Source organism: Marmota flaviventris, chromosome 5 (assembly GCF_047511675.1).
Source record: "Marmota flaviventris isolate mMarFla1 chromosome 5, mMarFla1.hap1, whole genome shotgun sequence".
Classification (NCBI taxonomy): domain Eukaryota; kingdom Metazoa; phylum Chordata; class Mammalia; order Rodentia; family Sciuridae; genus Marmota; species Marmota flaviventris.
The window spans coordinates 32726365-32740364 of NC_092502.1; the positions used below are offsets into that span (position 1 = coordinate 32726365).

Sequence of the window (14000 nt, forward strand, 5' to 3'; positions counted from 1 at the left end):
GTTTATAACTGTATTAGTTGGTCCAGATATACTGAAGGATAATATGTTCTTTGGTTTTATTCTCTGAATACTGAAATGTTGATATTTTATGTTATTAAAGATTCAGTACTACTTACTGGTTCTGTAAGGTGCTAAAGATTAGGAAAATCAAAGAAATCATATAATAGTTCTATATCTTGCAATACCTTATATTCTTATTAGAATATTATTCAAATAAGAAACAACTTGAATACAAATGAAATACTTAGAACATTCTTTCTCTTTGACATAGAATTGCTTCACTTGTATGAGTCTAAATTGTACAAATCAGGAAGTTTTATTTTTGGATGTTTGTCTTCATGCTCTAATGACTAATAAAAATCCTCAAGGGTATATTGGTTCTGCTGGCCATTCTGATTTTATAATTTTAGTTTCCCTCAGTCTTGATTGTCTTTAATTTTCTGATTTGCTTTAAAATTGTAGGCTAGACATGCAACAGGTTGTCGTCATCTTCTTCCTCTTCTTCCTCACCCTCATGTCCCTTCTCCTCTTCCCTCCTCTCCCTCCTCCCTTTCTTCCCCTCATCTCAGGGTTTGACAGTCTTTTTCATCATTGTCTATTTAACCAAAATCCCTACTGCTTATAAATAAGCCATTTTCCTTGGTTTCTTCTATTGCAAATACAGTATACTGCCAGGATTGTAGAAATGACGCTCCCATTTTTTCCACCATCTTAAAGAACTTTTCCAATACAATTTTCCATTATAGTTACTAACAAAGGTAATATTAGATTCTGTCAATGAAAGCCCTCAGTTTTGTCGTTTATTGAGGTGTTACTTGAAATACTAATATATTTAGAGCAGAAATGTCGTTTTTTAGGGAATCTAGAACAACAGCAACAAACTGCCATAAGGATGGACCCCAAGGAAGCTGTGTTTGGGACAGAAAGAAATCAAGATAAGGTAGATGCAAAGTAGAGAAAAGAACTGAACCCTGGGGGAGGCGGTGGTAGATGGGTTCGACTTTTAGGACCACAAACACATCCACATCCACATCCACACACACACACATATCCACAATTGATAAAATTAAGTGTTTTGTTTTGTTTTCTTTTTTGATAGAGGGGATGGGTTCTAATATACTGGACTAGTGTTTTTTTCTCTGGATAGCGTGGAAGACACTTGGTATTTCTTGATAAAAACCATTGCCAAAACCCATCTTCAGTATTCATCCCTGTTATTACTTGAAAGTCAATAGGGAATCTCTGATTCTAGTTTGACTTACCAAATCAGTTCAGAAAATTTAATTTTTGCTTTTGTTTTTGTGATGTAAAAATTGTATTTTTCTTCATAGCAACATGAACCGTGAAGACCGGAATGTGCTGCGTATGAAAGAACGGGAAAGGCGGAATCAGGAAATTCAGCAGGGTGAAGACGCCTTCCCACCTAGCTCTCCTCTCTTTGCTGAACCATACAAAGTCGTAAGTTATCCTTCTGAATGTTTTTTTCCCCCTTTATATAACATTTTTGCCTTTAAAATGTTTTAAATCGAGTGTTTGTATTAAAAAAGAATTACTATTGTGAATACCATTTTACATTTTTTCCCTTTCTTCTAAATAGAACACACTTTTTAAAATAAGTTTTTTACGTATAATTTATTGCATAAATTACACAAAATAATTATCATAGCTTGAAGAATTCACTATCCTGTACTCTTAAAAATGTGGTATGAGGGCTGGGGTTGTGGCTCAGTGGTAGAGCACTTGCCTTGCACATGTGGGGTACTGGGTTCAATCTTAAGCACCACATAAAATGAAAAAGTAAAATTAAGGTATTTGGTTTATCTATAACTGAAAAATATTTTTTTAAAAAATGTGGTGTGAATTGGCTCAAACGTTTATCTCTATACTTGTGGCTAGACAGCTGACCATGGGCAAGCATTTTACCCTTTGAGCCTTGAGTTAAAATTTTTTCAATCAACTCTATTGTCTATTAGTTCCTTCGTCAAAGATGATTTTCATAGATGCTTTTTTTCTCTCCCTATTTCTTATTATTTACTTACTTAGTTTACTAAATTTCATTGATTGTGTGTTTGAATAAATTCTGTCCTCAGTATCAGTTTGGTTCTTTTTCTGTTATTGTAAAATTCTCTGATTTTTTTTCTTTGATTATACCTAATGCTTAATTAACTATCTGACTTATATAAAAGCATGTTGTCAGAGGTGTTCAATAAATTGAGTCAATTTTTATTACTGTCATACTGTACTTGATTTGAGATTACAAAGAATACTGAATATTAGCACTTCTGATGACTCTAGTATGACTTTAGTGATGATGGATGTCTCTTTAACATTTGATTTGACTTTGGATTTCCTTTCAACGTTTTTTTTGGAAGGGGCTGATACTAGGACTTTAACCCATGGGTGCTTTACCACTGAGCTACACCCCCTGCTCTTTTTATTTTTTATTTTGAGACAGGGTTTTACTAAGTTACCAAGGGTCTCAAGAGTTGCTGAGTCTGGCCTTGAACTTGCGTTTCTCCTATCTCAGCCCCCCAAGTCACTGGGATTATAAACTGCTACTGTGCCTGACTGAACTTGATTTTAAAGGCTTATGTTATGTGTAATTGCAGTATTATTATGAGATTGAGTGTTGGACTTTTTTCCTGATGAAATATTAAAAGTAGTAACATATCTTTGGTTTACCCCTGTAATATTTGGTGTTTATTCAAACCATTTATATACTTTGTTAAGCTTTTTATTCAGAGCTTTTAAGGATTTTTCCAATTTAAAGTCATACTGATGTTATTTATATGTGTGTAATACAAACCTAGTTTAGGGATTTGGGGTCGGGGATTAAATTAGAAATTAAAGGTCTATTGAAAAAAATTAAGAGTTTTCTTCAAAATTTTTGAATCATACTATCATTTATTTTGTAATTATACTATGAAGAATTGGATTTGTTTTCTGATCCCAATGTCTGTAAGTAGTTGTTTATCTACCTCTCGTTTATTAATAGGGTCAGATTTTTCAAGCAATCTAAAGTCATTACTGATATTTGCCAGTCTCCAAATAAATAGAAGTGGTTCAGTCTTGATTTCTTTTTAATATAACCAGTTAACTTTCTTCAATATATATGGATGTGAAAAAAGTACTAAAGCTTATAGATATCTTGGACCTTCTTACTACGAAGAATAATTCTTTGAAATTTTAAAGTATTGACTTTATAAGTTGGATTATTTATTGGTCAGTTAATAGCCAGAATTTAAAGCTTCATCATCGGAATTTCTATGCTTAAATGACCTTTTTTTTAAAGTTTTTTAGGTGGACACAATATCTTTATTTTTTAAAAAATTTTTATGTGGTCCTAAGGATTGAACCTAGTGCCTCATGCATGGTAGGCTAGCACTTACCACTGAGCCACAACCCCAGCCCCTTAAATGACTTTTATTAACTGATAAGTCACAGTAACATAAGGAGTTAATCTTTAAAAAAATTTTTGTAGTTGTAGGAGGACAGCATGCTTTTATTTTATTTGTAATTTTTATGTGGTGGTGCTAAGGATTGAACCTAGTGCCTCATACATACGAAGCAAGTGCTCAGCCACTGAGCTACAGACCCAGCCTGAATTAAAATTTTTTTAAAAAATACTTGTTTCTGTAAATTTTGGTTTCTGCTCCTAACTATAACATTGAATTATAAGAAATACGATGTTTTCTCAGACTACTAAAATATGAATGTTAGCTTTTATAAATTTTTTTACCACCCCTCTTTTTTTTTTTTTTTTTTGTGGTGTTGGGGATTGAACCCAGGCCCTTGTGTATGCTGGGCAAGTTTTCTACCACTGAGCAATATCCCCAGTCCAGTATTCTGTGTATTACTGAATGTCCAATAGGATATTTGTATTTAACATGGTCATTTTCAGACATTTTTGATGCATTGTTTTTCACTATCAAATTTATGCACTTGTTAACTAAGGTGTGAGGTAAAGTCTCCCTTTGAAAGTCCCTTTCTACTTGAAGGTTAGAAAGTCAGTTTAAAAGCATATTTTATTCCTGATTATGCTAATAATGTATTTAATTTTACACTTTTTTGCAGACTAGCAAAGAAGATAAGTTATCAAGTCGTATTCAGAGTATGCTTGGAAACTACGATGAAATGAAGGATTTCATAGGAGACAGATCAATACCGAAGCTTGTTGCAATTCCCAAGCCTACTGTACCACCGACAGCAGATGAAAAATCAAACCCAAATTTCTTTGAACAGAGACATGGAGGCTCTCATCAGAGTAGCAAGTGGACTCCAGTAGGACCTGCACCCAGCACTTCTCAGTCTCAAAAACGGTCCTCAGGCTTACAGAGTGGACATAGTAGCCAGAGGACCAGTGCAGGCAGTAGCAGTGCCACTAATAGTACCGGCCAGAGGCATGACCGTGACTCATATAGCAGTAGCCGGAAAAAAAGCCAGCATGGATCAGAACACTCCAAATCACGATCTTCTAGCCCTGGAAAACCCCAGGCTGTTTCTTCATTAAGCTCTAGTCATTCCAGGTCTCATGGAAATGATCATCATAGCAAGGAACATCAGCGTTCCAAATCACCTAGGGATCCCGATGCCAATTGGGATTCTCCTTCCCGAGTACCTTTTTCAAGTGGGCAGCACTCAAATCAGTCTTTCCCACCTTCGTTGATGTCAAAGTCCAGTTCAATGTTACAGAAACCCACTGCCTATGTGCGGCCCATGGATGGACAGGAGTCCATGGAACCAAAGCTATCCTCTGAGCACTACAGCAGCCAATCCCATGGCAACAGCATGACTGAGCTGAAGCCCAGCAGCAAAGCACATCTTACCAAGCTGAAAATACCTTCCCAACCACTGGATGTAAGTCACATATTTGGAGCTTTGAATTTTGTTACTATGTGAAATAATTGACTATGAAATAATGAGTGAACTTGAGTTGTCTTTTTACCTGAGTAGCAAGGAATATATTTAAAGATGGGGATGGAAGTAGGATTAAGGAAAGGCTTATTTGTTGACTCCCAAATGGGAGTCATAAAGCTATGAGCTTCCCCTCTTGGGAATTATAGAAAGTGTCATTTCAAATATTAAGATGTCAAGTCAGTTATAGAATGAAAACATTATCCATCAGTACCTTAGATTTCTTGCTTTTGAGTTTATGGAATATACCCTGTTTTCTTTTGTATTTAAAAAAAAAAAATCTCTATTTTTTAGTGATAACTCAGGCTGTGGTTCATGGTGGTAAATGGTTGGGCTTCTAGGTCCATGGCAGTGGGAATATGTAGTTTGGATGCTATCATTCTGCATACCAAAACATGATGTTTAGAATACTACTACTACTACTACTACTAATAATAATAATAATACGAAAAAAGTGAGTATTTATTATGAAATAGCTGGAATTTTATTTTTATTTTTATTTTTTTTTTTTGTACTAGGGATTGAACTCCAGGGGCACTCAACTTCTGAGCCACATCCTCAGCCCTATTTTGTATTTTTATATTTAGAGTTAGTGTCTCACTGAGTGCCTAGTGCCTTGCTTTTGCTGAGGCTGGCTTTGAATCTGTGATCTTCCTGCCTCAGTCTCCCAAGTCGCTGGTTTTATAGGCACGTGCCACCATGCTTGGCTGAAATTTTATCTTTAAAATGTAGTTTCTATAATAAAAAAATTAAAAAATAATAATGTCAGTAGTCAAAAATCTTAGCTCATAGCTCAAAATAGTGGTGGGAAGAGTCAGGGATACATAAAACACAGTTTTGAGAACATTTAGTCTTTCCTGTGGCCTTGAGAAAATCAATGTTAGTTTCATTTGTCACCTAATTATTTCTCTTCAGAGAACTGTAAAGTGGTAATTTATTCTTTCTTCAAACAGCATCATCCTTAGAGTTAGACTTAAGTTCAACTCTTTAATTCCTCTTTGTACCTGAGAATAAGGCACAAATAATTTAAGATCAACTATGTAAAATAAAATGTCTGTTGTGTTCCAGACCAATAGTCTTTCAGTAATGTTTGTTTTTAATTCTTTTGTGTCTGTAATGTGATATTCAGTATTATGATTATTTTGTATATTATTGAACTTTCAAATTCTGGATAAGCTGCTCACCTAAAAAATTCATTTTAAAATTTTCATTTTAAGAATTATTTAAATTATTTAAAGTATAATAAATACAAAATTTAAAAAATCTTTGAAAAACTATAAAGTTCCCCAGACTATATAGCTAGAATTTTCTAGTGCTTAAAAAATTTGAATTAGGACATTAGTCTAAAGATTCTAAGTATTTTGATTTAAAGTAGTAGGATCATAAATTTTTTTTTTTTTAACGAGAGAGAGAGAGAGAATTTTTTAATATTTTAATTATCAGCGGACACAACATCTTTGTATGTGGTGCTGAGGATCCAACCTGGGCCGCATGCATGCCAGGCGAGCGCGCTACTGCTTGAGCCACATCCCCAGCCCTCATAAATATTTCTTTAAATTTTATATAATGGGGGCTGGGGATGTGGCTCAAGCGGTAGTGCACTCGCCTGGCATGCGTGCGACCCGGGTTCGATCCTCAGCACCACATACAAACAAGGATGTTGTATCCGCCGATAACTAAAAAATAAATATTAAATTTTATATAATGTCTAATGATTTAAAATCTGCAGTAAATACTAAAAGTCTAGTAATATATTACTTCAAATCTAATGTATGTTTTTTTTTCCTTCTGAAGGCATCAGCTTCTGGTGATGTGAGCTGTGTGGATGAAATTCTTAAAGTAAGTTTTTTTTTTTTTTTTTAATCATTTAATTCTTTTGTGTGATTATGATGTTCTTCCCCCTTCTATTTCCTTTTACCTAGGTTTCACAAAGGATCGGAAGGAACAGATTGCTTATATGTGTAACTTGATCATGTCCATCATAAATAATTGACTCTATTCTGCTTATACTTAGGTTCTCAATCACATGGTTTGTTTTCTGTTTGCCTTCAAAGAGTTGGCTTTGTTTTTCAGTAAAACAAACTATATTCTCAGTCTGCCTTGAAAAGAGGAAGAAGAAACCAAATATAGCTACATTTTCTCAGGGTTATTATCAGTTAATAATTTGAAATGTTAAAAAAACTCAATATTTATCAATTAAGCCATTCACATGTTGAAAATAGCTTGCTTTGTAATTCATCTGAACATACTTGTCAAATCCTTTGATAAAAAGCATCCTGAGTACTGTACATTGTAAATGTTTGCTGAATAAATTTAAAATCTGCACATGACCAAATAAAATACATTTTTTGGTAGGAAAAAGAAATTCTGGTGAATTAAGTAAGTGACAATGACTGCTTTTTGCTCATAGGAGAAAACTGTCAGTCACATGTTACTAGTATTTTTTGTTTTTTATGAGCTGCATTTTGCATTTTACTGTGGATACTTTGGAGACTGCCTGTGTTGGCTGTTCCTACCATCTTCTCTCCCATTTCTTCTGTTAGTTATTGTAATCTTCCAAGTCATTTTTTTCTTTCATCCAAAGACTTAAATTAAGTTCTTATTTTCTTTACCCTCTTTTTTCCTTGACTTCTGTTATACTTAATTATTTATATTTCCCACTCATCTTCCTTTTCTTTCTTTATCTGCCTTTTAGGAAGCCTTGTGTCTTTTCTTATCTTCTAAGTATGGATGCATTCTTCTAGACTCTTCTCTTCCTGCACTTTTACCTACCTTTTCTACCATTCTTGGCTTCGTTAGACAGCTATTCAGTCTTTCTTTCTTGCTTTGGTCGTCTTTGGGTTTGATTTATGTCCCTTAATTACTTCTTGACAGGGCTACATTTTAATTTCTCTTTGCTGCTTCAGTCTCAAAATGTCTAAAGTTGTATTTAGGGACTTCCCTAGATTCTCTCATGCTTCTACATGTAGAATCCTGGTTATCTCTAGTTTCTTCCTTTCTTTAAATTTAATCCCAAAACTAGGTGTAGACTTTGAAATTTCCTTGAACATACCCACTCCTTTCCTTCTGTTTCTGCCACCTTGAGCTTCAGTAATTGGTAACAGTCTCACACTCTCATCTATTTATCTGTCTTCTGCATTGCTTCCAGATTCTTTACTTCATTTTCTGGTCTTTATAATTTATTTATTTTTCCTTAGAATTTTCATTGGTTCTGAAAGACTCATAGAAATAATTATGTTCAAACTTAACATTCCAGGCCTTCCCTGGGGCTAGTCCTAACCTCTCCTAGTACTAATGAAGTATTTTTGACTAACTGGTTTCCCTAAATCAAACTTTCTTGCTTTTTTACTTCCTTAAAGTAAGCTTTTTTTGGAATGTGCTTCTCCTTCTTCCTCGTTAGTATATAGATCCTCTTTTTCCTTAGAATCCCTATGAAATCCTTCTTCCTACTAGATCAGACCACAGTGATAACTCTTTCCTTTGAATCTTACTTAACATTTTTTTTTTTCCGGTGTCTCAACAATGCATGGAATTTTAATACCTGGAGATTTTTTTGTATTTAATTATTTCTTTGATGTTACTGATCAATATTTATTCTACATTTTACATATATGGAGCTTGCCTCATGGCCCTGTGTGTAATAGGTGCTTAGTCACTTGATGATAGTTAAATAGGTTTCAATAGGGAGTGTTTTAGTAATTGAGATACTAAATGCCAATGCTAAAAACCTGAGGGACATGAATTTCTGTTTCCCCTTCCCTGTCTTCGGTGTGCAAGGAACTTCAGGTCCAAGTTTCCTTCAGATTTTTTATTTCCACTTGATTTGTATGAATCTCATTATGAATTTAAGGAAAAATTTTATTCTAGAAGTATGTGTATTTGTTGGAAAAAAATTTGAGGTTTTAATTCAAAGCGTGCTAATTTACTACCTATTATGTGTCAAGCACTGGAGATACAGTGGTGATAATGATAGTTGTACCTTTTGAGCTGACATTCTAGAGCTGGATGTAGGAAATAATAAGCATCGTAAAAGCATAAAAAACAATTATGTGCAGGTGACTGTTTTAAGAGGTTCAAGTAGACACTGTATCATATACCCTTGTCTCTTCCCCCTTCTTGTCATTCTTCTGTGCAAGGGCAGCCAGAGTTAACTGTCCTTCCATACATTTTTTAAAATGTATAAACATTTACATAGGATTATGATTTGTGTTTGTCACTAACAGTATACTGTGGACATCATTTCATATCAGTGGTTAAATCTCTCATTTTAGTGTCTGCTTGGTATTTCATTGTATGGATGTTGGCTAATCTATCTAGTCACTTTGGATACCTAGATTTAACAATCTCTCTTATAAGTGTGGGGCCTAGAAATTTTTATCTTTACACAACTATGGTTACAGCTTAGTTGTTGGATAAATTCTTAAGTATTATTTTACTACCTTTAATTTACCTGATGACTTACTTTGAACTAAATGCCAAAAATAAAACACTCCTTTCTTATCTAAGTTTGATATTTCTCTCCCACTTGCTTCTCTAACATACTAATTGTGATCTAATCTAAACCCCACTTGGACATATTTGGCATGATTAGAGAGAAAGCAGTGAATGAAATCAGACTTAGGGTCTTTTGCGTGTCTGTTTTCCTCCTCATGTGCTTTTGAAATCTCCCTTCTGATTTTCTCACCTGACCAAATTTTCCTATCAGCACATGGTCTCTGTAGTCAGGTTCCTAAGGAGTAATTCTGTGTCCATTACTTATTAAGTGTGTAACCTTGAATAAGCAACCTTTGTGCTTCAGTGTCATCCTAAAGAGAGACAGGATAATAATGGTATCTACCTCATAATGGCTTTGTGAGTATTAAATGAGTAACAGATATGTAAAACACTTAGCACAGTGTCTGGTCCCTTAAAGGTACACAATAAATATTAGCTGTTTTTCTTATCATTATCCTCTTCCTCCCATTCCCACAACAAACTCTTATTTAGTAGTGTTTTATTATGTGCCTTGTATTTGATTACAGGCTGCTTTCTGTATCTATTGAGATTTCATCATCATAACTGTAAACTCCTTGAAGCCAGGGAGAATTTATTACTTACCTTCATATTATTAGCCTCATAGTGACTTGCACACAGTTGTGCTTCATTAGTACTTATTGACTAAATATGTATAATTTTGGAGGAGCATTCATGAAACCAGTATGTATAAGTACAAATCTGGTTTTTTAGCTGTATAGGTTTTTATCCTTGATCTGGTTGAAAACAAACTGTAATAATTACGTTTCAGGAGATGACGCATTCATGGCCTCCCCCTCTAACGGCTATTCATACACCATGCAAAACAGAACCTTCCAAATTTCCTTTTCCAACTAAGGTAAGTAAATAAAGTATATATTTGATAATGTAAGAAAAGCCTAAGTGGCTCAATTAAAGTTATATGAGTTCACAATTGTCATTCTCACTCTAGTGGGAGATAGTAAATAAGTGACTAAATAGGTAAGTTCAGATAGTGACAATTTGCCATAGAGAAATTTAAACAGGGTAATGGAATTGAGATCATTTGAATTGAAAGGTACTTAAGAAAACTTAGTAGACAATATGAGGGAAAAAACTTAAAAGGCATCAATATCTATTGCAAACTATTGTGGTATTATAGGCCACAGGTGTAAGGGCTTCTCAAACTGTTGACCGAGGAGCCCTTTTCCATAGAACATAGCAAGTATACTTACATATATGGAAAAAGGTCCTCGGGCTGTGGCTGTGGCTCAGCAGTAGTACACTTGCTTGGCATGCATGAGCCACTTGGTTCAATTCTCAGCACCGCATATAAATAAATAAAATAAAGGTCTGTCAGCAACTAAAAAGAAAACTAAAAAAACTTTTTTTGAAAAAGGTCCTCAAACAACAATTTCAAGTCCATCTAAAACTAGATTAATTTTTAACATTAATTTATGCTTACACAAATAATATAAAAATACATTCTGTATGTGAAAAATTTGACCAGGACCTATGATAATAGTCTTTCCCCCATTCTTGCCCCTTCATCTCACCAGTGCAAGTCTTTTTAATAAGCATTTACCTACATATATTTATTTGTATGTAATCATTACATATAGCTATTTTATCATTTATTTCTACATTGTTTTTATATCATTAGTCAGTCAGCAATAGTCTTGAAGACCTTTCCATGTTATTACATGTAAAGGTGTTTTTTTTCTTTTAACTCATCTAGAGAGAGAGAGAGAGAGAGAGAGAGAGAGAGAAGTGTGTGTGTGTGTGTGTGTGTGTGTGTGTATCCTAGTTTGATATTTAAGTTTTTACCAAGTTTTCATTGCTGTAAACATTTATTTAGTGGGTATCTCTGTTCATGCCTTCTTATTTGCATATACATTTATTTAGGGCAGAAAATAAGCAGTAGATTGTTAAGTATTAGAGTACATATTCACTATGTATTCTTTTAAGTCTCCATAGTTATAGTACATTGTAGGATTTCTGTTAGTCAATACTCCTGCTTGCATTATCTCATAAAGGTATACCATTATTTGATACTACTGAACACCAATCTTGAGAGCTTGTTTGGAGGTTCTATCAGGGGAGCACAGCTACTCATATGCCCTTGACTAAAGAACCATCTTCTTTTATCCGAGAAGGTTGGTCCTCTTTTACGAAGTGCCCAGCATTCAGAGGGATGTACATGGAGCGGTCAGCCGAATCAATCCTGGTAGTCAGTGGGGTGACAGATGTCACAGGTAGATCATTCTCACATTCAAACACCAATCTTTTGAGTGAAAAATTTCATCCACTAGCTAGATTAGTAGTGAAGTTCATCATCTTTGCATTTTTGCATTCATTTATTTTCTTTGTAAATTTCCTTTTTCCTATTGCCATTTTTTTTATCTTCTAAATATTTCAGAAATTATTATGTTCTTTTTTTTTAAATTTTTTATTGTTGGTTGTTCAAAACATTACAAATTTCTTAATATATCATATTTCACACTTTGATTCAAGTGGGTTATGAACTCCCATTTTTACCCCATATACAGATTGCAGAATTACATCAGTTACACATCCATTGATTTACATATTGCCATACTCTAGTGTCTGTTGTGTTCTGCTGCCTTTCCTATCCTCTACTATCCCCCCTCCCCTCCCCTCCGCTCCCCTCTTCTCTCTCTACCCCCTCTACTGTCATTCATTTCTCCCCCTTGTATTATTTTTCCCTTTCCCCTCACTTCCTCTTGTATGTACTTTTGTATAACCCTGAGGGTCTCCTTCCATTTCCATGCAGTTTCCCTTCTCTCTCCCTTTCCCTCCCACCTCTCATCCCTGTTTAATGTTAGTCTTCTTCTCCTGCTCTTCGTCCCTACTCTGTTCTTAGTTACTCTCCTTATATCAAAGAAGACATTTGGCATTTGTTAGAAACGATGTCAGAGATAAAGTTTTTTGTCTACAAAAGTGCCTTACCACTTGTTTACTTTGTAAATCTGCTTTATTTACATATACAAAACGCACTATTTTTTTATTGTATAGTATGAGTTTTGATATATGATGCCGGTATAACCATCACCCTAACCCAGAATCAAGAGCATTTCCGTCATTCCCAAGTTCCTTCATGTTCCTTTGTAGTCTGCCTCACCACTTAGGACCCTTTATAATTACTGATCTGTATAATCACTGATAAATGAGTTGATTTTTTTCTAGGCTTCATAGAATAGGAGTCTATGTAGATTCTACTGGTTTTTGTTTTGTTTTGCATGTTTTCCTTTTTTATTCAGCATATTCTTTTGAAATTATTACTTTTTTTGTTGTCGTTTTTGGGTTTGTGTGCGTGTGTTCGTGCGCAGGAAACAGAACCCAGAATCTATGCTTTCAAAGCACAAATTCTACCATTGAGCTATACCACAGCTCTCTTCCCTATTTAATATATCGGTAGTTTTTCCTTTTTATTTCCAATTAGTATTCTATTGTAAGAAATACCAATTTTTTTTTTAATCCTTTGTTGATGAATGTGTGGGTTAAGGCTATTAAGAATACAACATCACTCAGCGTGGTGGCACATTCCTGTAATCCCAGCTACTTGGGAGGCTGAGGTAGGAAGATTGTAAGTCTGAGGCCAGCCTGGGCAACTTAATGAGACCCTGTCTCTAAATAAGAAATAGGGCGGGGGTGTTGTGGCTCAGTGGTAGAGTGCTTGCCTAGTATGTGTGGGGCATTGGGCTTAATTCTCAGCACCACATATAAATCAATATCCACCAAGGGAAAAAATATATGTATATAAAAATAAATAAATAAAAAATCAGAAATAAAAAGAGCCAGGAATGTAGCTTAGTGATAGAGCAGCCTTGGTTTCAATCTCTAGTGTGTGTGTCTCTCTATTTTTTTCTCTCTCTCACACACAGCATCTGTAAACATTGATTTACATAGTCTTATGTTTTCATTCTCTTGGGTAAATACTGGATCATATAATAGAAAATAGAACTGCTAAGTCATACAGTAAGTGCATGTTAAATTTATAACCGAAAACTATTTTCCAATTGGGCTGGGGATATAGCTCAGTTGGTAGAGTGCTTGCCTCACATGTACAAGGCCCTGGGTTCAATCCCCAGCACCCCCCCCCCAAAAAAAAAAAAGAAAACTATTTTCCAGAGTGATTGTACCACACTCCTTTCTTATCACATCCCTACCTCCCAGCAGTATAAAGTTCCTTTTGTTTTTCACCCATGCTTGCATTTAGATTTAGTATTGTCAGTCTACTTAGTTTCTCAGGCATTTATAGGTATGTCATTTTAATTTTTTAAAAAAATTTTATTTATTTTTAAAATATTTATTTTTTTAGTTGTAATTGGCCATAATACCTTAATTTATTTATTTTTACGTGGTGCTGAGGATCGAACCCAGGGCCTCGCATGTGCTAAGCGAGCGCTGTACCACTGAGCCACAATCCTAGCCCATGTCATTTTAATTTTAATTAGAATTTCCATGATGACTATTGATATTGAACTTCTTTTCATTTACTCAGTGGCCATTCATAATACAGGTTGAATATCCCTTATCTGAAATGCTCAGGGTCAGAAGTGTTTCAGATTTCA

General features: G+C 34.6%; 1 protein-coding gene and 1 non-coding gene across 5 annotated transcripts in view; both read left to right on the top strand.

The window, feature by feature from the left end:
* Positions 1-14000, top strand: part of Aff4 (ALF transcription elongation factor 4) — an 88265-nt gene that overhangs the window by 27059 nt on the left and 47206 nt on the right. For 2 of the 4 annotated variants that reach the window (XM_027949608.2, XM_071612090.1), the window contains exons 2-5: positions 1332-1458; positions 4075-4857; positions 6709-6753; positions 10199-10285. In XM_027949608.2, coding sequence (XP_027805409.2) covers positions 1336-1458; positions 4075-4857; positions 6709-6753; positions 10199-10285 — 1038 coding nt within the window. In that variant the 5' untranslated portion in view covers positions 1332-1335. Of the gene's footprint in view, positions 1-857; positions 941-1331; positions 1459-4074; positions 4858-6708; positions 6754-10198; positions 10286-14000 lie in introns of all 4 variants that reach the window. The other 2 variants (XM_071612089.1, XM_071612091.1) reach the window with 2 other exon arrangements.
* Trnav-cac (transfer RNA valine (anticodon CAC)) lies at positions 13453-13525 on the top strand. Its single transcript has one exon. It is a non-coding gene; the product is annotated as a tRNA-Val (tRNA).